Source organism: Pavona decussata, unplaced genomic scaffold (assembly GCF_977016875.1).
Source record: "Pavona decussata unplaced genomic scaffold, jaPavDecu1.1 SCAFFOLD_90, whole genome shotgun sequence".
NCBI lineage: Eukaryota > Metazoa > Cnidaria > Anthozoa > Scleractinia > Agariciidae > Pavona > Pavona decussata.
Window position 1 is genome coordinate 805935 of NW_028145507.1, and position 26795 is coordinate 832729.

Consider the following 26795-nt stretch of genomic DNA (forward strand, 5'->3'; position numbering starts at 1 on the left):
ACATAACTTGGTTGCTCGGCTCGGCGATATCAACCCTATGAGCAGAATGCCTCACTGCGTTGCAGTTGATTGCAATATTCAAGCCAAAAACAAACAAAAAGATCCCAATATTCGGTTCCATGTTTTTCCAAAAGACGAAGAATTACGCCAGGCGTGGATTAATGCTATCGGGAGGACATCTCTACCAGCAAATTCGCGTTTATGCTCTAAACATTTCGAAGAACATTGCTTCAATGAGTCTTATCTGATGGAAGTGCGACTGCTTGGATCAAGCCGTATGTTGAATCTTCTTAAGACAGATGCTGTTCCGACCTTATTTCTCACAGGCCTGCAGTCCCTGTACGCCTTTCAAGCGTAAAACGCGCTGACAAGTGACAAAGGCTGGAGGTTTGTATTATTTTTTTGCTTACTTTAATAAAGGTTGTTCACCGACCTCGTTAACTGTAATGTTTATTTACAAAAGTCCTTTGTTATGTTTCTTTGCTCTTTAGACTCTTGCTGCCCTACTGGAAGACAATCCAGGCCCTTCAACTTCTCGGGATGAAAACCAAGTGGCTGTATCGGAGGGGGAAGATGACGATTTGCCGGAGATGTTGTCAGAGAGTATTTCTCCGACCACGTGCAATGTGGGGACGCAAACGGAGTGGCCAATAGTAACAACTCTGGTAACAATGGTAGACGATTCAACCCAGTGTGATATGCCAACATCCCGCAACGCACAGTGTCAATTTCCGCGCGATATTTGCGAAGCTGTTCTTGCAGATCACACATATTGTGACATGAGAGCACCACAAGTACCAACAGAAGTAGTAGGAACTGTACCAGATCTAGACGTAGTAGAAGACGTGGAAGAAATGGATGATGATATTGCCTCCAGGGTTCTCAACTTGATTTGTTTCCTGACATAAATGAGGATGAACCAAATGAGGAGGAGAATGCTGATGATGAACCAATGGAGGTCATCATATCCCAAGAAATGGTGTCCAGCCAGTCGGAGTATGAGCCCAGTGGAGACGAGTCAGCCTCCCAAGAAGACACCTCTGGATTCGAAGAGCAGACAGTGGAATGCAGCTTTGGCAATCAGCGGGTGTTCCTTATTTATGAGCAAAAGGTGAAAGAGCTGTTGCGGTTTTGCCCAAGATGTGGTGCATTAATTGTACCAGAAAACATTGAAGAAGTGCAGAATGAAGGCACACAACTCTCACTGAAACTGAACTGTATGAATAACTGCAACTACAAATGGCAGTCACAGCCTACATTGTGGGGCATTAAAGGTGCAGGAAATCTGCTGTTATCTGCAGGAATTTTCTTCTGTGGTATTCCGTTCTCCAAGTTTGAGTCCTTTTCAAGGCTGATAAACTTGAAGTGCATTGGAAAAGGAACATACTACAATCTACGAGAAAAATATGTCTTTCCAGTTGTGACAACAACTTGGAAAGAACAGCAAGCAGAGGTTTTTGCTGATTTAAAGTCAAGGGAAACTGGAGCTGTTTTGGCTGGGGATGGCCGCTGCGACTCTCCAGGCCATTGTGCAAAGTACTGCACCTACACGCTCTCGATGTAGAGAGTCAAAAGGTGGTGGACTTCAAAATTGTATCAGTATCAGAGGTGGCAAATTCCAATTGCATGGAAAAAAAAGGATTCGTGGACACATTGTCTAATGTTGAAGCAAATGGCATCAAAGTGGATGTAATATCCACTTATCGACACCCTCAAATCAAAAAGGAAATGAGGGTCAACCATCCCAACATAGATCACCAGTTTGATCCCTGGCACGTTGCTAAGTCTGTCGGCAAGAAATTGTCTGCTGCTTCAAAGAAGTCAGGCTGTTCAGACCTGGCACCATGGATCCCATCCATTGTCAACCATCTGTGGTGGTCTGAAGAAAGCTGTGGCAAAGATCCAGAGGTGTTGAAAGAGAAGTGGTTGTCGGTCATTCATCATGTGACCAACAGACATGAGTGGCCAGGGAACAGGCACTTCCACAAGTGTGAACATGGAAGGCTCACGACTGAGCAACAGCGAAGAAAGAAATGGCTAAAGCCTGGAAGTGCTTCCCACACTGCACTAGTGAACATTGTAAAGGACAAGCACCTACTGAAAGACATTGTTCAGCTGATACAATTTGTACATACTACAGCCCTGGAGGTGTACCATTCATTATACCTCAAGTACCTTCCCAAACTGACACACTTCTCCCATGATGTAATGAAAGCTGGTACTATGCTGGCAGCCCTTGACCACAACTTCAATGCCAACAGACCCGAGGTAAGGCACATATGACACATTTTATGATACCACTATATTTAACCCTTCAAGTCCCAATGTGAACAGGCAAATTCTCCTTACTGGTCTCTATACATTTTTTATATATGAAGTGGGAAGACGTTTTTAAAACAAGACATTTTTTTTCCTTCCTCTTTTTCTGGCTCTTCAGTTTTCTTACTTTTTTCCTGCTGATCAATTATTTTCTTTATTCTCATAACTTCTGTGTTTGACATTGCAAGGAGAAATTTAAAGTAGATCACTATTAAAGAGTGTCTCATAAGGAGACACTAAATTTTACACCAGATTTTCAGGCCAAAATAACCCAAAATCTAATTATTATTATTAATATTAGTGCAAGAATCTGAATGAATAGATGTACATCAGAAGTTTTTGGAAGCCGTTGACAGAATAAACTCACAGTTCGTGTTTTATCAAGTCTAGAACACTCGGCTGTGCTTTGTGTTTTAAACTTGATAAACCACCACTCCTGCTTGTTTGTTAAACTATACTTCAATAATGATACTAAATATTGGACTACCAGAAAATTAATGACATGAAAAACATTCTTATAAGCCAAGTTTACCACTCAGTAACAGATGTCCAATGTCGGTTTTGCATTAATATTTTGTTATTCACATCCTACATGTAACAAACATGTACTTATTAAGTGCGTGTCCACGATAGGACCAGGCAGAAGGTTATAATACTCAAATCACCGATTTGGCTCAAACTTGGCAGAAAGATTAAGTGTTGTGAACATATTCACGTGTTAAAACATCAAGTGAAAATCTTTCATTTTACCAGAGTTATGGGTAAAACCTGAAAAATGGCCATTTTGACGCAAATTTATGCATATTAATTAGTCAAACTCAATTGAGTGGTTAGACAACTATAATTGTGATCTGGGAATAAAACCCACTGAATTGTCTTCCCCATTGACCAGGCTTGTAGCACAGTGCGTAATTTCAATTGATACCTTCGATGTCGTTATTTGCCTGAACCTGAAGTAAGAGGCTGTTTAAGTCATTTTCACGAGAACCTCAAATTCGGCTTTTTTGTACTCAAATATCTCCAATGGCCAAAAACCTAACTATGTAACTTAACCATAAGATTGAAGAGGCATATCATAACCTTCAAAATACGGAATAAAATTTTTGGGCAAATCAATAGTTTGTTTGTATGAAGCAAATATGTATTACCACCTGAACGATCAGTTGTCGATTTCATCAAAATTCATGTTGCAAAAAAAAAATATTTCAATCTTCTGACTGAACATGATAAGACACCGAATGTTCAGTGAAGTATTTTCTGACAATAACAATGACAAAATTGGCGATATAAGTGGGTAAGGATTAGTTTGACCAGGCTATTAACAGCTAGGTTTCCTCTCTTTTCATACAAATATTTGCCTCCAAGAAAGCTTATTTAAAGAGGTAATCTCTTTCAAATAATCGTACATTAAGCATAGTAAGAGCTAAAATTGGTAACGGCTGATACATACATGTCTTCTCAGTGCTTCAGGCTCCATCCTAGCAAGCGTTTTATCTCACAGCCACCGTACGGTAGAATCGAATTAGCCGGCTTGATCGTATCATCCGCCTGCCTCGATTATTTCAACAAGCCACCCGTTATTGTCATCAACTGATGAAAAATGTGAATATACCGATTTTGTTTCCAAAAATGTTCCAGGAAGTAAGGTAAATAAGCTCTCATAAATCCATTTAGAATATAATTGACATCAAAATCTGGCAAGAATATGCTTTCTTTTGACTTCGCCATTTTGGAGTAGCATTTGTGAGCCTGCGTGCTGACTACGGTTGTCAAACACCTGTTATGTTTTGTCTTCGCCAGGAGGGAGGGGTCAACTTCGGCTTTTCCCAATCGGATTGCTTGTCCGGATGATGCGGGCCATCGTGACGTCACTTCCTGTAAAACCCGGGAAGTTTGAATGATTGATAAACTACAACCTCGCCAAATTTTTTTCTTGGATGATCAGTCAAATAATTCTACGCCAGGCCATCAAAGAATCATAGCTATGTATTAACCTATTACCATAATACATGCAAACAGCATCATCGCTCATGAAGTTAATATTTCAAGCATGGAAACACGCAAAAGTTTGACACTGGTTGATAGCAAATGCGACAAAACAGTGACGGCCTGCGCCTCTTTGAAGAAAGATAACTTGAGAATCCAAAAGAATTTAACAAGGAGGGAAAAGTGAGATCTTACTGTGGTTAAGAGCTTTCGATTGGCCATTAAAAACAATCATCTTACAACTTAATAAAAATTATCAGTGGGTTTAAACGCATTTCTCCGGTACTGTCTGGCCGAGCACTCGTGTAAAGAAAGGTGAAAACACTTTTTTCTCCAGCTATCGGAAAAGCTACGTTGCAAAGAACCCTTCAGCACTAAGTAATTTGCCAGTTGGTAATTATTAATGGGCAATGGACTTTGCTTTTTTTTTTTTGCCTAATTATCTCACAAAAACAGGAAAATATGACAAGACTTTCCTTGCGACGCCGAGCGGCTGACGCCAGCTTCAAGGCAAACTAGTCCAAACATTCTGTATCTAAACATCAAAATTTTAGGGGCAATGCACAAGTTTTTTTCTCACAGGTTTGGAATACATAAGGAGGGTTCAATTACTCACTGGACTAGTACTTAAGTTTAACTCAACTTCAACTCTTTCATCATCTTACTAATGTAAGTCAACTGAAACGCAGCTTTTATCGTCTCCTTGCTCATTTGTTTTGTGGATCATTTCAGGTGATAAGTTTATTTCTATGACAAGATGTCTCCGTATTAGAGATCTAGAGAAAGCTGAAGATATTGTGAATATGTTTGGGCAGAAAACTGAGTCAGGGGTACGCGATTTGGTGTGAAATTTCCAGAAATTTCTCGCAGAAAGTAATTATCAGTTCAAAAGAAAGTCCGTTTCCTCGGGCGTCCGCATATTTTGCAAGCTTTTTCAAAATTCTAGGTTGCTCAGCAAAAGTGTTCTTTACAAAGGTTAAATGGCATGGGTAAATTAAAATAAACTCCTTTGAATCATCATTTTGTATCTATCAATTATTTTGATAATGTTAGAGGCAAATTCTATAACTTCAGGTCAAGTCTCAGCAATAAACACAAACAAACACTTTTCACTGTTTTTTTACTCGGCGAAACAAACGCACTGATCATTTTTACAGTTGAATATAACCTACTACTCTCAACTGGAACGTTTTCACTAAGATTTTATCTCATCCCGAGCCAAATGTCAGTTTCACCAGTACTTTGTGTAATTAATAAGATGTAATTTTTCTGGCGCGGACAATCTCAGCTTTTCTGATCAGCGCAAGTACACGTAACTCTTCACTGCAATATTTTCAGCATAATTCATGAGTTGAAAATAAATGAACACTTACCTATATCGAGAATAGAAGATTAAAAGTCTATTAAGCAAGAACACAGACCCCATCCGGAGCTTGGCTGGGAAAAAAGTCGTTTGATGCAAAAAAATTATCAGCGCCATTTTCGAAACTGGACAAAATCCCGCGCTTCACAGGAAGTGACGTCACGATGGCCCGTATCATCCGGACAGCCGAGCCCATGAGTTGACCTCTCCCTCCTGGTCTTTGCGTGGTCGTTCTCGTGTTCGCGCATCTTTCGCACGAGTTTAGATTGGATTCGAATTAAACAAGCGCGTTAAAATTTCGAACATGCTACCTCGAACACCGAGGCCTCTGAAATGCTCTATAGGCAGAGGAGAATCCACACACTGTGGATTGTCACCAAAATATCCCCTTCTCAAAGAATACATCCCCATTGCTTCATGCAAGAGAGATATCAAACTCCATCTTAAAAATCTGAAAGTATCAGGAAAATCCGTTTCGTCAGAAAGTGAACTGATACTCCTGAGAACAGGGCACTTTAATGAACAAGGGGAAGGTATGACAGTTTGCCCAAAGCATCGAGACCTCCTTGGACTCAACTGGCGCCCTTCTCGCTTTTGTTTGCACCCATTGCATGGATCAAGAAAAGGAAAATGCGACAGGGGCGTATCAAAGAAGATTTCTGAGGAAATAATGAAGAGGTGGAAGAAACTCATTCCAGTAGGATCAGGTAAAGAATAAAGTTAATCTCCTTATCACAATTATATAGGTTCAGGACTGTGCAAACAACGTAACAATAGCAGACTTTGCAGCACTCGTTCGACGCAATTGTGCCATGGCTCGGAAATTCTCACACACATTAGCTAAAAACAGTAGCTCGTAAATATCATCAACATTTTTATGTTAGCGGAGAATTATCGTTCGGATTTTCGTAGTAGTAGTGAAATTCAGCGTGCAAAGAAAGTCGTGTCCGATGATTTTTTAACTTTCAGGTAGATTTATGTGGACTGAAAGCCGTTTTTCAAGCTGATCTCACAAAGGGAAATCTTTTGAAAAAAAAGTATCGCATTACATTTCAGGCCCGAAATGTTTCCTTTGTAGTCTAGTCCACGCAATCTTCAAGTAAAAATAATTTGAAATATGACTTAAACTTGCTTAATAAGAATTATTTCAAAGAAAGTTAGTTGTCTGTGTTATGCTTCATTATTCAATGAACGTACCAAAAAGGTATTGATTGTCCGGTGAGAAAGCTATTCAGTTGCGTTTGTGGTTTTTGCGTTGTCACGTGCATTTCAATAAATTCTACAATGTATTAAACAGTTCATGAAAATTTTTCGATCAGGTCCTTTTGCTTTCTCATAAATTATCAGATGAAAATTGCGAAAAGGAAACAATTTTTTTCCTTTGAAACCTTATCAAAGCTGACAAGATCTAAAAATGTTCATTTCGCCAGAAATTTGCATATGGCACTTTCCGCTTTCGCGTGAAAACAGACAGCCAAACATTTTTTTTTTAGAAGACCAATCTACTTGTTGTAATACTTTTGTATGGGAAGCAAAAATATGATGAAAGATGTGAAGTTTTCATGTATGCAAAAAGTTATCATTAGAAGTGAACGTTTCAGTTAATAAAAGCGCTCCTTTCGCACTGCTCCTTTCGGCTGAAGACATTTTCTGGCAGGAAATATTTTTTTGGCGGCAAAATGAACGATCAAGTTCTGACTGCGCTGTTGCCGGCAGCTTTCCTTGTTGTTGTGTTAGCCTGTCTATTGGGAATTTGTTTAGTTACAAACTATTTTTTCTCAGAAGACGTGCGTAAATTACAATTAATTCCAAATTGCGAGATGTATGTTAGTCATCCACGTGTTGCACGTGTTGAGATTCATACATTTACATCACTTGTTTCTTCATGAGACCTTACTTTTAGTATATTATATCTGGTTCATGTACGTTCTAATGTTTACAATAAGCGTTCGATGTGTGACGCTTGTACTCTCGAATATACGCTCAACGCAATTTATGCCTTCCGCCATACCGTGCGATTTGAAGAGAAGAAACTAAATCTTGTATTGCTTTGTTTATTATAAGTCAATTGATTGTTTGTTTTATCCTTCGCATAATTCGTTAGGACTTTGTAGACGTTGCCGCCGGCATCACATGGATATATTCAAAGCGGACACGCCAAGGGGAGAAAAAGATTATGGTAGCACTGCCAAATTAGTAAGTCTGACAAGGAGATCTATTGAATAGATGACTAATGAACGAACGAACAAATGAATGATAAATGATCGGTTAGTCAGTCGGTCGGTTGGTCAGTCTGCCACTCTGTCTGACCGACTGATCGAACGAACGACAAAACGACCAAACGGGCAGACGATAGGCTGGTCAAATGGACGAACGATAAGGTGGATGGATGGATGGATGAACGAATGAACTTCCTCACCAAGTTTTTTTTTTTTACCTTTAAAGGGAAAAAATGCATACGTTGCAGTTTTTATCTGTAAAATCATGAATTGACCAAGTCGCACTTACGTAGCACCATATTTTCTCTTTATAAATGACAGCCAAAGTGGCCTCTCTTATAAGCCTGGTGGTTTCTTGAGGTCTCCTCGCCATTACCTTAACTTGTAAATTGAATGATTTTTTTATTTTTAGTAAGGGAAGTAAATGATAATGATGATAATGATGAAGTCTTCATTTTACCATAGGAATCGACTGGCTTTCATCAGGATTTTCCGAATGCATTGCCAAAAAATGAAAGTCCACAGCAAGGAAACGACATCAAGGAAAAAGTAATTTAGTTACATTTTCATTCAGAAATACGCTATAGGCATTGTAGAACTTTGCAAACTTGTATGACTGTCTAAGTTTACTTAACGTATCCTAAATATATTTTGCCATTCTACCGTCGATATTTGATATTTGCAAAACTGAACGAAAACTTGCAAACTAACTTCTTACAAAGCCATATGCCTGCTTTCAGATTTTGGGGATCGTTTTAACACCATCAGAGGAAAATATCCCTTGCCAAGAGAGTCTTATCAAACAGTTTGAGAACCTGGAACTGGAGAATGATCCTTGCTAGACAGGTCAAAACCCTGTGAATGAAGCAATGGAAGTCTCGGCATGTTACAGTCCTGATATTTCCAGTGATCATGATGAAGAATGGATACCCACTCCGCAGATAAGGACTAACTTGTCTTCATTAAACGGGTTCATAAGAAGCATCAGCGAACGTGATGTTAGCCCCGTCAGGGGACAGTTACATTTGCCTGTAAGTAAGGTGTCCTCAAGTACCTCTCGATACTACAAGAGAAAGTCACAGGAAATCTGTCGAGCAGTCTTGGATTGCATAGCCCCAGGTCAGTCACAAGCCTTATTTGAACTTATGACGAGCGAAATAGGCATACCAAAACCTATTGAAGGTAGCTTGGTGCAACGGCTAATAATACTCTATGAGGAGACAAACTCTTGGATTACGAAACAGGAGATTCTGTCAATATTTGTTCAGGATTACTCCAAGTCTCAGCTAAAGGAAATGATACCAGGCTTGACCAAATGGCGCATTGACGAGGCACGAAAACAAGCTGCACTTGCTGGGCCGGGACGACGAAAAGAAATACTAGAAATCCACCGAACACGTTTGGATCCTGTCAAAGTTGATCATTTTGTTGATTTTATCGCAAGTCCATATTACTTGCAAGACGTGGCATACGGCACTAAGATCCTAAAGTTGTCAGACAAGCAGACATTGGAAATTCCCAATGTGGTACGAACAATTACTGCCTCGAGGCTTGTTGATTTGTACACCTCATTTTGTAAAGAAGAGGAGTTTCAGCCTTTAGGAAGGTCAACACTGTTTACCATACTGAAGGTAGGTGTTATGAACGAGAAGACTTGGCTGGGTGGGGGGGATTGTGTGAAAAGGTAGACGCATTGAATCAATTTTCACCTAACTATGGGTTTGGCGGCACCAAACCTTAAAATGCTGCTGATGTCATTCCGTGTTGTGATTGCATTGATGCAGTGTAGTGTTTGTGTAAGTAATTCGTTGGCCACCGAGGCAGATGCGAGAGCGGATGGGGGGGGGGGGGGGTGGGGAGATGGGGTTGGTGAACGCATTCTCTATGAACGTTCAATTTCTTTATTTTACTTTGTTGTTTTACAAAGGTACCAACAGATAAAGTGCACGGGCAAAGCTCACTGGACTGTGTACCGCGGAAATTTCCCCACCCATTGTAATAACCGCTGACTCGCAGATCCCTTTACAAGTTACAAGGGCAACATTTCTTGGTTCTAGGCCTTTTTTCTTCCCCCTGTTCAACATCTTGTCATTAGTATCAAGTATTTACATTGCTTCCTAAAGGTTTGCACGGCATCTGAAAAGAAATGTCTTGCTGGTTTAGACAACACCGCCACAGAAGGAATGACGGCAATTCAAACCTTGCACGATGTCACTGAGAGATTATCTAAAGCAGGTAATAAAACTGTTCTTGCCTACCATCTCCCCCCCCCCTCCGCCCCCTGTGATACTCTTCATGCAATTACCATCCTTAAGTAATGCGTCGCCAACTAAGGGAATTTGAAAACCCGTTTTGCTACCTTTGTGGCAAAAAGGGGCGGCCCTGGCACGTGTCTGCGGCAATTACGAAAAATGACGAAAACGAGATTGAGGTAACTTAAATTATTTTAACAATATCAATGTCGATAAAAGAATAGGGGAGGTAACAATAAAGTATGTATGTATGTAATATCAACACATTTTATTAATTCAGAATACGCGATGCGCGCTGTGATTGCTTTCAGGGTGGAATGCATATGATTGAGTAGTTCCAAGGGTGGACACGTTGAAACTTTGCTGTTCACAAATGGCTCGGATACTCGGTGCAACATTACATGCAACATACTTGCAATGCGTGTCCATCTCTGACGCTACTTGGCTATCATTCCATTTCGGAAATTTTTTGCATAATTATTTGTGGAGTGGACAGCCAATGAAACGAATTTTTGGAGTTGCGCCACATTTCAAAAAGAATTTATTTCATAAAAAGGAAAGAAAGTAGGTAAGCAAGCCTGCTCGATCACCGCAACAAGCAATGGGAATCTTTGATTAAATCACTGTCATTCATCAATTATGCCTTCAAAAACCTGATAAATACAGTCGAACCTCTTAAATACGGAAATTTAAGGGACGGGGCTAAGTGTCCACATTATCTATAGAGGTGTCTGTATTAACGAAGTACAATCTACATGAAATGTGAGTTCTTTCGGACCAGGTAAACTGTCCATAACAGGGAGGTGTCTGTATTAACGGGGGGGCGGGGGTTGCTGAGCAGAGGTTCGAACCATATAAGGATGTAAAGATATAAAGATGTATTTTTTAGTTTTCTAAGTGGAAGAGACTCTGAAATAAGATTTCCTAAAACGATAATTTTAATAAAAGAAACGATGGTCGAAAGTCAAAGAAAAGCCAATTTAGGTGGATTTTTCATAGCCTGCAAATACAGCCGCCTCTCATTCGCGTTTCGCACGCAGTAGCGGGAGCGAATGAGAGGTGGCTGTATTCGCAGGCTAGATTTTCCACTGTCGTGCAACTTTTACGTGCGTACGTACGTAAACCTCAACTGGCTTCACGTGCGTTAATAAAATACTGTAGAGACGATGTACTGGTAACGCACTGTTAGTAAGTAAAACAGAAAGACAAACAGACACAAAGCTTTCCTAAATGAAAACTTTGAGTCAAAATTGACAATCAAACCTTTACTTTTTATTCATTTTTCTGTTAGGTCGATTACCAGTAGCGCTTAGGCATCAGTTCGACAAAGTCTGCAGCGTCACCCACCAGTGATGATCTTATGACCTCTGGTGTAGTTTCCTTCGCATTGAATTATTCGATCTGTTTGTCATAGCGTAATTTCTTCGCCGTGAACCCTCCAATTTCCACCGTTTGAACTGTCGAGTACTACATAGAAGTTGTTCTTTCAATTTACCGCTTTAGAAAGGTTTGTTTTCTTTCTGAAAACGGCAGATTAGAGTCTTAAATTCATGCATGTGGCCGCCATTTTGAAAAACCTTTAGGGCCCAGATCGTGGCTAACGTCTCACTGTTAGGGATGAGTTGGTCCCCTCCTTCATGATATACGCGCCGATAAAAGATTTTGATTGGGCTGTTTTTGTTGAAGACATACAATCAGAACGATAGATCCCTTTTTGGAGAGAGCAGAGTGTAATGCAGGTTTAATAAATAAATTAATGTGCAGATTTGTATCTACCATGGAGAAAAAAAAAAGGATACCAAGCCAAATCTTAGACACGGTCTGCCCTCAGGGCATTCCAAGTAAAAAGCCATCATTTTATGCAATCAGTGTTCTCAAACTCCTACAGGTAATCAGCCATTCAATTTAAAGTTAATGCTACATCGACCCAAGCATCCCACGTAACGCTCTTAAAGGCGTCTTGTTATTCAGCAAACTAGGCTTGTTTCTTTTTTCCTTTATTTTTAGGTAAAGACATTTGTCCACGTCTTTGACAATTGTATCCAAAACTGGTTTTCTGTTGCTTCAATTATTGATGATCTCCTAGAACAACTGAAGCAAACACATCCCATAATGAACAAGGCATTCTTGAGGTCAGACAATGCTGGGTGTTATCACTGCGGGCCGCTGATGCTAACAATTCCAGGGATTTCAAAGAGGGTGGGAATCCAAATCAAACGGTACGATTTCAGTGATCCCCAGTCTGGTAAAGACATTTGTGATCGCCGCATAGCGACCATGAAAAGCCACATGCGCAGATACTTGAACAAAGGAAACAATATCATCTCAGCATCTGACATGAAGAGGGCCCTAGATTCCTTTGGTGGCGTGAAGGGCTGTCGTGTGTCTGTTGTTGGTGTAGATACAAGCAAGCAAGAAATAACACAGCACAAGTGGACAGGAATCCAGTCTTTCAATAATTTCGAATTTCAAAGGTTGGGAATCAGGGTGTGGAAGGCCTACGGGATTGGCAAGGGAAAGCTAATGCGTACGCAAGATTTAAAAACAATGTCGAATCCACAAAAGGAAACTGGACTGATTGTGCATGAAAATTTTACCAATCCGGTGGTTAATACAGGGGAATTCAAGAGGCTTAAGAACATGGCAAAACATGACACGCGCGATGAAACATCGAAGGGAAACGTCACTAATGATCATTATGACGACCAAGACCTACAAAGAGGATTTGCATGCCCTGAGGTGGGATGCGTTAAAGTGCTTGTCTCGAGCAAAAACTTGGAACGGCACTTTGACTCAGGAAAGCACTTTTATCGCATCCATAAGGAGGGTGTGTACGATACCATCAAGCGAAAGTGGCAATCTAAATGTATAACAGTTGGGTCTGTTCAAGTTTCTACAAGTGAAAGGTGTCAAGAACTAGCTAATGGTCGTGAGAAGGAGAAAGAGTTGTCTCCTCAAAACCGTGTGAAGGGATGGGCCTTAAAAAAACCTAAAGGTGGTGTGTGATTCACTCAATCTGTGAGCGACTTCTTAAATCAGACATTCCTAAAGGGCGAAGAAACTGGACACAAAGCAAATCCAGTAGAAGTGTCATCTCGACTTAGGAACTTGAGGACCACTAATGGGAAGAAGAAAATGTTTCAAAGATCCGAATGATTAACCGCCCAGCAAATCGCAAACTATTTCTCCCGACTAAGTGTCCTTCATAGGAGTGGTCGACGCGTGGAGAATGAGGAAGAAGAAGCTGAAGAAGCCACTATGGTCGGCGAAGTCTTAAATCGACAGCGATTAGCAGAGGAAATAATCATCAACTTAGAGGCATGAATAAGCAGTCAAGTGATTTTAGCTTCAGCCCTGGGAAGTTCGTGGTTATGATTTCTATGCACTTGTTAACATCCACAGATTTCCCTCTCTTAGTTACGAAATTAAGAATGTGATTGTCTTAAAGGATGACTACCCCAGGCCTGAGCAGACAGTTCAGTCATAAGGCCTCTTCTACCAGATTCATTCTCTTGAAGGGTTTAAGTCCCTAAATTATAAATACAGAAACAAATGTAAGGCACTTTTTTATGTAAGGTCTAAAACCATTAAACATAAACATCCTCTATTTCGGGGGAATAACAGCAAGTGGATACTTCCAATATTGAATTTGAGACTGTCTGAAATACGTAGAAAAACACATACCTAACCTCACAAGTCAAAATAAGTTACTTTAACTACCATTAAACACTTTCAAATAACCGATAAGCTTACATGTAAGTACACAAGTAATGCAGGAATAATGATAAAAATACAGTGTCTTACCTTCCTCCCAAACATGTATGTGCTTCAGAGAGTATCAAGGAGAATCTCAGTCTTTAGGTCTATAAGCCTGTCTTTGAAACGCATCTCTTTCATCCTCTCTCTCAGAGGGCTCAGAACAAGAATCACTGGGTTAAGATTGCAGCCTCATTTTCTTGCTGGAAGCACAGATGGGATCTTTGATTACAGACTCGGAGTCAGAGCTCGGATGAACAATTTTTAAGTCGTTTACGTCCACCTTTTCGCTTGTTTCTGTTCTTTAGAGAATGCCTTTTCTTTCCTTTTCTATCTGTATAAATGTTTTCCCATGGTTTCGACCGTTTTTCGACGGTATTTGCTGTAACAACGAGTTTCCTATGTTTGTCTGCAATCGAGCGTAAGTTAAATTCTATCCCATAACGCAAAATCCTATTTTTTGTTTATGTAGACAGTCACAGAGTTTCCCTCAACCTTTGCAGGAATAAAAAGACGCCAAAACAGCCGAAATGACAGTTGCGTTGCCATGGAAACACCTTTTTTTTATTTTTACTGCGAGGCAATAAATAGCTTGCAGCGGCACAAAAATCACAAACTAGATTTTGAAACACCTGTCTAAAGGATACTCAACGAAAAAAAGGTAAAGATGGCTCCAGGAAAAAAAATCGCCCTTTTTGACCAAATTTCATGTTTACCCCCACCTTAAGTGAGACAATCTTGATAACAGAGGCCACTATTCTTTAGGATCTCCTTAGAAGGTCTCTCAGGGGAAGTCCTTGTTCGCTTGTTCCCTTCAAAAATTGGCTTGTGTTCTCTTCGCCCAACAGTTTTTCCGCTCTTGGTCCCAACTTTTCTAATCTGCTCCCCCCTAACCCATCCCCCCACCCCGGCTTGGACAGTTGCTTATACTTTACTGTTATAACATCTCCCATGCTGACTGATAAATACTTTTTTTACGAGTTGTACTTGGCTTAGGCGATTAGCGACTCCTAATGCTTCTCTTATCCGTGAAAGAAACTCGCATAAATTCTTGTCACGTTCACCACCGATTCCAATTTCACTAATAACCAACGAATTGCTGCTTTCCCCTCCCCGTTATGATAAATCTCCGAAGTAACACGACCATTTTTGGGCGGAACCAAGTTTGCGATAAGGTCGATCAGGCCAAGGCCAAAGGCCTCATGGGGGCATGGTTCTCCCCCACTCCCCTCGGCAGATTTTGAAAATTAGGTCCTCCGAAATGCAATTTCTAGCAATGAACACTAGCTTCTTATTAAACTGCTGTTGGCTTCAATGCGAGCTAAGCGAACCGAGAAAAAAAACTAGGCAATTTCATTTTAAACAAGGGACGAACTGTCAAAATAATGTTATTTTTGCTCTTTTTTACGTTCAAGAGACAGGGGCATATAATTTTTACTGAATGAATATATCGAAGTTTGTGATTTCAGTTTAGGGGGTTCGACCGAACTACTCCTCCATCCGCCTCAGATTTCCTTGCACCATAATTAGTACAGTAGGTGGTCACTGCATTTCAGTCACACCACGACTATGAAAATTTTACTCATCACCCAGTTTATATTTCATACTCAAACCCTACTTCAATGGCCGCTGCAATTCCAAACAAAAAATTGAAAGAAAAAAAATGTCACAAGATAAGCGCCTTTTATGTCCTACCTATTGGAGCCTTTTGTCCCCATTATACCAAAAGCTTTTCATTGTTCCCTAAGATATTCTGTCTTTGTTCCCCTGTTCCTCAGTTGAAATTGGCCATGTTCCTTTTTCCCTTAAACCCTTTTGGAAGACACTCTCCTTAAGGTCAGAGCTTTTCGTCTCAGCTAAATTAAAACTAGCGCGGGCTTTGGGAACGACATTTGCTCCAGATTTGCTGGAAGATTAAATGTGGTTAAATGCCGTATTTGTACCATTTTTTTAGTGTTTTGCAATAGTAGGACAACGTTGCCGTCTCGGACATACAGTTTGGCAACCGGAAGTCTTATTTCCTGTTAATTGGCCCAATTTTACTCCTCATTGCAGACTATGAAAACGTTCATTTTGACGTCTGTAGGTTGAACTGGTGATGTCGTAGCGTCAAAAGGGAAACATAGAACTTCCGGTTACCACTGTGACGTCCGGGGCGTCAATGTTTCTGTTGCTTAAGGGATGGCCTATTTATTGTCTTCTGTCTTCGCCTCTGGTTGAAGACAAGCAACGTTGCGAGCACAAACAAGGCAACTTACTGCCAAAGTCACGATCTCCGTGGTTTCATTTTTTCATAATCCTTTTTCTTGTTAGTCTTGAGCACTTTGGTTATGAATGGTTATGAATGCTTTAGCTCCTGGCGCAACAGCGACAAACTTGTGTCCATAGCCGCTGACCGCGAAGCAGGCTCATAACTTGGCAACCAAGATGGCGGATATAAACAGCGAATCCTCTCATGTCAAGCTTAGATGTCAGTTATGTTCTAAATGGATTTATATGTAGTCATTTACTTTAATTTCTGTTCATTTTTGGAAACGAAAATGGTATATTCTGATAATTTTAATCAGTTGATGGTAATGACAGATCCATGTTGAAAAAAGCGACGCAGATAGACGATACAATCGAGCCAGCTAATTGGATTCGACGATCGCTGTGATACAAAATGGTAGCTAGGATGGAACCTGATGCACTGAGAAGACATGTATGTATCAGCCATTGCCATTTTTAGTTCTTACTATGTGTTAGTGTGCGACTGTTTGAAAGAGATTACCTCTTTAGGGACTGGTCATAAAGTACCGGGGGGGGTGGGCTGGAAAAATTCATTTTTACGAAGGCTAGTTTTGTGTGACCCACCCTCATATTTTTGCAGAATAATGCATGGCCCACCCATATTTTTCAGGTAAAAAATGAAATGACCCACCCCTAGTAAATAAAGGTAAGACTATACATAAAACTAGACAATTTAGAGGACAAGTATGATAGAGGAAGGAGCACACATGCACAAAGTCTTGTTTTTGAAGTTTATCATTGCATGAGATCTATTTTTGTTGAAATACCTGAAATGATTTTGAGAAGATAATGTGCATCTAATATGTATCATTAATAACCACATGGAATCATAGTTGTTCATTTTAATGGATGCGAGTGAACTTGCCCTTTTCTTGATAGAATGTGTAGTTCCAGAAAATATCCTTACCCCACCCATGGAGGGAATTCAAGATTCTGGAGGGGATGGTGGTAAGAGAAAGAACAAAATTACAGAGATTGTATGAAAGAAACTTGGAAGTTCCTGGCGGTAGGGCGTCCTTTTATAAATTCCCTCTGTGATGGGGGATGGATATTTTCTGAAACTACACAATTATAATTTGTGCTTTTACTGTTAATACATTTCACAGTTTTACTGGCAAAAGGCACCATTTGATGCAAAACATGTGCAAAAATATTATGTGCCCCACCCCTTTAATGATGCATGGTTTTTGCTAGCCCACCCCTTTTTACATGCATGAAAACAGTGACCCACCCCCCCTTTTTTTCCAGCCCACCCCCCCCTGTACTTTATGACCAGTCCCTTAGATAAGCTTTCTTAAAGGCAAATATTTGTATGAAAAGAGGGGAAACCTAGCTGTTAATAGCCTGGTCAAACTAATCCTTACCCACTTATATCACCAATTTTGTCATTGTTATTGTCAGAAAATACTTCACTGAACATTCCGTGTCTCTTCGTGTTCAGTCAGAAGATTGAAATATTTTTTTTTTGCAACATGAATTTTGATGAAATCGACAACTGATCGTTCAGGTGGTAATACATATTTGCTTCATACAAACAAACTATTGATTTGCCCAAAAATTTTATTCCGTATTTTGAAGGTTATGATATGCCTCTTCAATCTTATGGTTAAGTTACATAGTTAGGTTGTTGGCCATTGGAGATATTTGGGTACAAAAAAGCCGAATTTGAGGTTCTCGTGAAAATGACTTAAACAGCCTCTTACTTCAGGTTCAGGCAAATAACGACATCGAAGGTATCGATTGAAATTACGCACTGTGCTACAAGCCTGGTCAATGGGGGAGACAATTCAGTGGGTTTTATTCCCAGATCACAATTATAGTTGTCTAACCACTCAATTGAGTTTGACTGATTAATATGCATAAATTTGCGTCAAAATGGCCATTTTTCAGGTTTTACCCATAACTCTGGTAAAATGAAATATTTTTACTTGATGTTTTAACACATGAATATGTTCACAACACTTAATCTTTCTGCCAAGTTTGAGCCAAATCGGTGATTTGAGTAATATCACCTCCTGCCTGGTCCTGCCTGGTTGTATCGTGGACAGACACTTAATTTCTACTAGGCTTTGATTCAAACTGGAGAATCACAGGGAGAGCCCAGATTCAAGATTTCATGGAGCAAAGTGTCGAAACGGTTTGGAGCAGAGCCAGTTCTGGAGAAAAAGAGCTACGAGTACCTGGAGGACATGCTACAAGCAGCTTTTCACTTGGCATTATCAGGAATAAAGCCTACACCAAAGGTTAAAGACAGGTCCAGTGTGATGGCCCCAGCAGAAAGGCCAAGCCGGAAGGAGATCATTGACACCAAACAACGGTTATCCTGTTTTAAATAAATAACTCTGTGATCAGGGCCAGTTGGGAAAAAAGTTAGTGTTCAATTGAAGGGGTGCCTGGAAAAAAGCCCTAAGTAACTTCTGATAAATTGCTAGATTCTCCTTCCAAATTGCCTTGTATTCACTTGTGGAACAAAAGGATAATTTGATCTTACATCAAAAGTCACTCGGGTCCTTAATCCACACACCCCTTCATTTTACTGGCTCAAATAGCTGATAACAGAAATATTCGTTATTTACTGAAAGGTCACTTGGGTTTCACAAATGTGAGTCTTTGGACCAAGCCCTTCTTAATCTTGTGAAACACCCTTTTATTTTTTCCAAGAACGCTAAGACACAGAGACCAAATTTCAACCCTCCTTGGAATAACGTCTCATTTATTAATTATGAAGCTGTTTTGGTTATAGAGGACAAATCACCAGGGGCTCTCCCATCTTGTGTATAGTTTTTAGGGAGGATAGACCCAAAGGATGCATTTTTTCTTTCAAGAGAAACTTAAGGTTGAGGGCCTTGCTACATAATTTTATTGTATAACAGTACAGTCGATCCAGAAGAACAACTAGACAGTAGCATGAACAGACCAATCCCTCCTTTGAGGGGGGGGGGGGTGCAAATGTAAGCCGAAATGATCGTTATTACCAACCATTACTGAATTTTGTTGGTTGACAAACAAAATGTTAATGTAATTTGAATATGTATAGTAAAACAATTAGTCACCTTAGTACAATGTTCACTAAGCAACCAATCAAAATGTTGATTTCGTTGGTTGCATCTAGGATTAGCTCATATCAGCATGAAGCACAGAAATTATATATTTTTTTTATTGTTCAACTTATGGTCAAATTCAATCATGTACTTGTACGACATGTTAGGGTAATATAATATTCGAATGTATTTCAATCGACAGTTAGAAGTTAAGGAAACTGCTTCAGGGGTTTGCCACACGTGCTTGAATCAAACTATTTTTTCTGCCACTAGTGCAATACACCAGCTAGTTCATTTAATTGCAATGTTTATGAACCAATTATTAGAAGGGAGTATAATATATGATTTTACAGCTATTTACATGTGCACACAGTACAGTTGAACCTGCTATTTCAAACCCTCAAGGAAAACAGGATAAAAAAAAAACAGGGGATAGCAAACAACTGAAAAAAACTGGCGGAGAAACGGGTTTGAGTTTTAAATAGCAGGGTGTTTGAGATAGTGAGGTTTGACTGTAGCTGTAAATCATCCAGCAACAAATAAACCCTCCAGGGCTGAGTTGCTCTAAGCATGGTTAGCGCTAACCATTGGTTAAGAGGTATTAAAACCTATAGGTTGTCATGGTATTTAACCCGGGTTAGTGTATTTAACCCGGGTTAGCAACTGGGCCCAGGGCAACACTTAATTCAATACTGACCAAAAAAACCCTAAAGTGGTATGGAATATAAAAAAATATATTTTTATTCATGCACATGCCCTGAGTCATGTTGCCCTCTCTTTAGTGTAAAGTGTATGAAATTTAATATAAAAACAGGACTGAAAAATAACAAATAATAGATATTTGATCAAAACTTGTTCTATTCACGTTAAATATTTAAAAAATCTCTCCATGCTTGTTCAAGTTCACTGTCAAAGGCACTGTCGTCATCGTCTCCTGCAACATATCCCATGTAACTGCCATCTTCAGATGGAAAAACACTCCTTATCCTTTTCACTACACATGACGGGATGACACGGCCTTTTTTGAGATTGTCTGTGATTGTTTGCGATCTGAGATCGTCTGCGATCATATGGAAACCAGCCTTTAGATAGAACATGGTTCTGTCTTCTGTGATCACGATCGCAGGATCGCAGACAATCGCAGAAGTATGTTCGCAGACGATCGCAGACCTTATTGCCATCTGTGATCTGCGATCATATGGAAACCAGCCTTTAGGTGCTAATACAATACTTTGAAGACATGTACGCCCGTTTTTATGTGCAAAATCCTATTACCGATTTCACAGAATTACTAGAACTAGCAAAGAAAGCGGTTGCTGTTCTTGTACCCAAACGACCAAATCAGAATATCGTACAAGGATGTGCAGTTGGGGACTTTCGTAAACCTTGACTCACATGAACAGTTACACTTGCAAGAAACTTTCCGAAATGCATTTCCTCGCGGTTCTGACTTTTTGAGGCAGGTGTACCTGAACGTCAGGGAAAGTGACTCACCATTTCTTCTGAAAAGCTATCAAAGCTCACAGTGACTACCACAAACCAAACAAGTGCAAAAGCGCATTGCAAAATTAGAACCAAGGACACTTTTCACATCATCCAACGATTGTGATGAATCAGAGCTAGCAAGCACTATCAGCTGGAAGGATTAAAAGAAAGAACATTTGATTTGGCAGCTACAAAGTCAACATACCAAATATTGCAAATGAACGCAATAACCACAGTAACAAAATTTGTGTTTGTACTTTTATATCTTGTTGCTCAGTTCTAATTCACTTTGTTTACATTTCTATGCCGACAAAAATTAGCTCCGATTGCTGCATAGCAATTTCATTGCCTTAATAACTTCACTTTACATGTAACACAACCTTTGTAAAATGATGCACACATGGTCAAAATGGACGGAGATCGTTTCTATGGCTATTTCACTGGCCAGCGAATTTTCTCAAGCTGAATGCCTTTATCGTTGCGCAGGTAAAACACGAATTCAGCTCTTAGAATGCATGGAGGAATGTGCGACTGGTTGTGATGGCAACTGGCAAACAGTAGCTGCACAGTTATAAGCAATGCAGGGAATGATGAAAAGAGAATTCTGTTGTCCAATACACGCTGCCTTAGATAAGGGTAGAGAGAAATACCAATATGTTTCTTTCATGGCCCAACAAATTGTGGAAAGTCCTTTATGCTGAGATTGTTTATCTCTATGATTTCAGATGGCATCCTAAGATGATATCCTGGGCAGATCTCTTAGTGCCCTTGAGGGTGATACAGTCCATTTCCCTGCTTTGAAAAATCTTAGTAGCCATGATGTGGTATTAAAAAGGGCCAACCCCTTTTTTGCAACCTCAGACGCTCCCATAGTTTTAGTAAAAGGAGGTTTGATTGACCACACAAACACAGCAACAATGAATGCGTGGTGGCACTTTTTCTATTCTTGGCATAAAATCCCAGTACAGCAGCAGCAACAGTTAGTCCCCTGTGATCATTGTTTTGGCCGATTTATTTTCAAAAACACTGCAGATGGCCTTACTGGTTAAAATAGACACAGGCGCCAAGTATTGTTACGTTTCTCAGCAACATTTCTTACCTCACAAAACCCAGTCTCTGATGTTCTTTTGCAGCTTGTTAGTCTTTAGATGGTCCAAATGCTTTCAAATGCCTCTAAAATGCAAGCCTGAGCCCAATGCTTTCACTAAATACACTTTCCTACATTTCTTACCCCTTATCTAAAAATAGCTTCAAATTGGTTTCATAGTTTTTATTGTTATACGGGTGAGAAATGTTGGCTAGCTAAACACCCCTTTTTTGGTGTTAAAAAGGCGTGAAATTGATAGATAACAATAAAGCATTCTCAAAATCGTTTATTTCAAAGCAACTTATTGTTGTTGCTACAGGATTGTTTACATCAGCAAGTAACGTTTTTCATGAAACGTAAAGCCATTTTCATTGTCATGCAACCTGTGAAAGACTGTTTTGGATTATTGTAATTTTCAAAACGGAGCATGCTTTGTTTCAAGTATGATTGTTAGTTTACCGTATTTCAAAGTTAGTGAGAAGATAATTTTTACTACCGCATTTATTTGGGTTGTTGTCTCCATGCTATGTTTTAAAGGGGAAGTATCACGAAAATTTGATGTCATTTCAACACCCAAAAATGTTTGTCTGACAACGGAAACAAAAAAATAATTGTCAAGTTTCTTATCAATTATCACCCCAATGCAATAAAACTGTCGATTAGTGACTCTGGCCAGGGACAGAATAGGCCGGGATGGTTTGAAACATGAAAAATGATCAAGTTCTCGCATTTTTGTTTCCAAAATGCGTTAGGACAAATCCCAAGTTGTTCGTTTCAAGAATTCAGTTTATTTCCCTCCTCTCGTTGTTCTAGGATTATTTTGAAGGAGAGCGAAGGTCTTATTTCACCATTTTTAACTGAAGAACGTCAGTGTCACGTATATGCTCTAGACATGAGAAACAGGCTCCTCCCACGTACTTTGAATTCACAAGAAATTCAAAATACAAAGAAATCTAGAAACCACACATTGCAATGAAATAAAGTATATCATGAGGTTTTTCCACGGTGATTCGCCCTCCCGATCATTTCAAAGTGGTCAGCAGAAAGGAGGGCACTACTACTGCTCTGGCTGTGGAGCACATGCAGAAAGGGTCCATAAATTGGATTATTGCTCCCGTAAAGACAAACAAGACCTAACTATGAAGGGTCCCCTTGGAAAGAGAAACTCTCTTCTTTAACAGCCAAAGCCTTTTGGAGGAATGAAAAAAGAAGAACTGGAGAAAGAATTAAGTGAACAAGGCATATATTTAAGGGCAAGGACAAAGGAACAGATGCAAAAGCTTTTGGAGTGCCCGCCCTCCTTTACAGGAATCCAACCACATCACTTGAATCCTTGAATCTTGGGAACTGAGGTCCTTCCATGTGAACCAATGCATGACATTGCCCACCACATCGAAAATCTATTAACAGAACTACCAGAGCATATTGAGGATGAAACTTGTAAGACGAAGTTACTTGAAGCAGTCAGCTTAACAACTGGAGGGAAAGAAACTAAATGAGCTGTTGATTTCCGCTACGTGCGGGGAACTGCAATTTCAAGACTGCAAAATCTGCTTGACACAGCAGTTCATATGCAGGACATCCTCTACAAGGATGATGACGCTACATCCACACACCTGAACCCACGTTATCACAACTGCAACTGGTACCACCACATGCTTTGTAAGAAATTATTGGTTTTCAACTTCACAAAATGACCGTTAGAAAATTTTATGGCATGACCTGACAGCCCATGGCTCAATACAGGTACGCACTGTTTCAGGACGTTCATCATAATACAGAACACCACGTTATACTATTGCCCTGGCCACATCACTGGCAACATATTTATTCATTTACAGGCTGAAGAACAATTCAGAAGAAGGGAAGACTGTGTGACAAAACAGTAATCACAGGTTTCACGTCTTGCACCTTCACTTCCACCACAAAAGAACACAAAAATTCCAATGACCCTCATCAAGAAACATTGAACATCCTGGCAGGCACACTTGGAGAGAAAAAGTGACTTTCTTTTATCACGAGAAGGTGTGGCGGTCTCAAGGCGATGATTTTGTTGAATTTTTTATGCGGTGAGGCCAATTCTCGTAAGGAGGGTCCTACAATCCACCACTTTAGATTTAGTGACTTGAAGGATGAAGAAAACTACTTGATGACTAAGTGGAAAGAGTGTTCAAAAGAAGAAATCATATTTCAAACATAATTCGCAATGACACCAAAGATGGCAACATTGGAAGAATTTACAGACTTCTTAACTGGGCCATTGTTCGAATTTCCTGCCCAAAGAGCACTGGACATGTCACAACCTGAGATCACAGAAGTGCCAGTCCATGATGAACAAGACCACTACACAACTGTATTACATGCCAAGTAATGTGATTCGAGAGCCAGTCTGTGATCTTGAGACGGCAGTAGGCTTGAGGCTGACTGCAGCAGAAGAGACAGTAGCCTTTGCAGATGAAAACTTGCTCCAAATACCCTCAACCACTAACCAACCACAAGAAACTGGTAAGGTAGTTTCTTTTAAAGACCCCGTCATTTAAATTTAACCACTGGACATGTACTAGCACTTAGTGCTAATTACATGACCAGTTGTGGTAAACCTAACATATGATAATCATAATGTAATCTAAAATGTGTATGGCACTGACTTGTAAAACGTTAAAAACCAAACGTTTATAAAAACTTTAACAAGACGTTTCGGCCAAAAATCTTCGGCCTTCATCGGTTCAAAAAATGACAAAGCAAACGCTTATGTAATGGCAAACAGACAGAGCCTTGGCAACAAGGATCAAAGAACACAGAAGAGCAGTTTGTGTTGGCAATAACAACTCAAAGATAGTGCAACACGCGAATCAGTTTGGCCATAGTATAGATTTTGACCAAGCCACCATTGTCGACAAAGCGCGTGATTACCACAAGAGACTTTTTCTTGAGGCCTGGCATTCTCTGCGAGACCGAAATGCGGGCAATGAACATATTGATGTTCCTGGAATTTATAGCTCACTCACATGATCTTTTCTCTCGCGCGGTGATCGTTCATTACGCGTCATGATTATAGCACGCGCATACTGTGAACCGTTAGATTAGCGTTTGCTTATTTGTCATTTTTTTAAACCGACGAAGGCCGAAGAGTTTTGGCCGAAACGTCTTGTTAAAGTTTTTATAAACGTTTGGTTTTTAACGTTTTACAAGTCAGTGTCATACACATTTTAGATTACATTACGTAAATTCCTGACTGCAATTTCAGTATATTTCGTATGATAATCATACTTTAGGCTTACCACACTGATCACTTATAAGATTATGTGGCCTCAGCAGCATAAAAAAAAATATATTTTACTCCGTCAAAACAATTTAGGAATAAATAGGCTCACTTGTAAAAGATAATATTATTTATAAAATTATATAAAAAGGTATTGCTCTTAGAATTTTACCGTGAAAAGGGGGGTGCCTGTTACGAACAGATTGTAGCAATAATTGTCTGCCTTGAGTATTTATCAGAGGGGTCAACTGTATGTACAAAGGTTGGCTATGGTTAGGAGACAAGCGTACACTCAAATCAGAAGCTGGTACTATATCCAAGCCCAAAAGACAAAAAAATTATTTCAACTTGTTTGTTCTACAATTAAGAGTTTCCTAATTCATCTCAATTATTTTATCTCTTCTGCTACCTAATTTTCAATTTTTTTTATCTTTTCTGTTACCTAATTTGCAGCCAACGAACATAGTCCTTGAGAAAATTGACACCAATACCAAACCTGATGGTTCATAAAGTTGGCGACACGAAAAGCAGGATTTAATGCAAAAGCGTCAAGTTAGTGGAACAAAAACAAAATAATGAGAAAAAGTCAGTGGATAAAAAAAGCCACATCCTCCCAAGATAGAGAACACAAGGTTTCTCAGGCTTGATGAAATAACTTGTATCAAATTAAACAGTTTTATTCACAACCTTAACTTGATTTTTAAATTTATTCTTTTTGTACATCTCAAGAATGTGGAGGTACAAATTCCCTAATGAACTGCATTCAATTTTACTGCCCCTTTAACTTGCTTGTTTTCTAACACAGGAGAACGTAAAGAAGGATGCCACCTCATTACAATCCTAGCTTGGTAAAGCAGTAGCAGTTGTACTTGGGCTCAAGCCAGAGGTCCAAAGGCTAGATCGAGCTACAACATCCCATACCTCCAGCCCGAACAACAAAGAAATAGCTGTCGACTATTTGTCTAGACTTGCCACTGTGCAGTCAAAGGGAATTCTTTGTTACTCATAACTGTTTGTTGGCTGCACCTGAAGATACTACAAATGATGCAGTAGCAGCAGAGATAAAGAACCAGCTAAAATGTGCAACAGCTCTACTAAAAGAACGGCAAATGGAAGCTTTGAGCTCTTTTACACTTGTATGATATCAAGCTTAGCAATGACCCTCGCTGAGACATTTCGCCCATTTAAAGCTGGTTTCATCTAATTTAAGCTTAATTTTCAAATGTTTACCAAAATTTGTCTTCCAGTTAATAATAATAATAATAATAATAATAATAATTTGTTCTTTATATAGCGCGCCTGAATCACATTTAATCCTTGCATATTTACAGAATGTAGATTTACTTTAATTAATAGATAAACGACAAACATACGAGGGAAATATCTACACACATGTAAGCTATTTTATCTTGAATAAACCAGATTATTTATGCTTATATTAATGTCACTTACCAAGCATGGTGTCCACATCAGGGTTGAAACGATTTGCCGACACATGGAACAGTTAAAATGCTCCATTTATAGCTCCTCTCCCACAGCAGATAACATAGCATCTTGTTACCCGACTTCGTCGTTGCCATAAAAGTCAACTTGTGTCCATGTGAAGTCTACAACATAGGTTGATTTTCAGCATCAAACAATTCTGCCAATGTTTTGTCAAGCTGCTGGACTGCCTCAGTCTGCAGCTAATCGTGCGAGTGTGGCACTTGCTGACAGTTTGCAAATCAAGGCCCAGA

At 39.6% G+C, this 26795-nt stretch overlaps 1 protein-coding gene, 1 long non-coding RNA gene and 1 pseudogene across 3 annotated transcripts; all 3 read left to right on the plus strand.

The window, feature by feature from the left end:
• The first annotated feature begins 963 nt into the window (after nt 1-963).
• Nucleotides 964-19299, plus strand: LOC146474335 (uncharacterized). The gene is made up of 2 exons (XM_085117203.1): nt 964-2268; nt 18251-19299. Exons 1-2 carry the CDS (start codon nt 1627-1629, stop codon nt 18518-18520), a joined length of 912 nt encoding a protein of 303 aa, XP_084973329.1. The 5' UTR covers nt 964-1626; the 3' UTR covers nt 18521-19299.
• Nucleotides 7749-8997, plus strand: LOC146474336 (uncharacterized). The gene is made up of 3 exons (XR_014866183.1): nt 7749-7864; nt 8353-8436; nt 8628-8997. It is a non-coding gene; the product is annotated as an uncharacterized LOC146474336 (long non-coding RNA).
• Nucleotides 9183-13664, plus strand: LOC146474337 (uncharacterized; annotated as a pseudogene). Its single transcript, XR_014866204.1, has 4 exons — nt 9183-9518; nt 10011-10122; nt 11431-11468; nt 12147-13664. The product of XR_014866204.1 is annotated as an uncharacterized LOC146474337 (transcript).
• Nucleotides 19300-26795: the final 7496 nt, after the last annotated feature.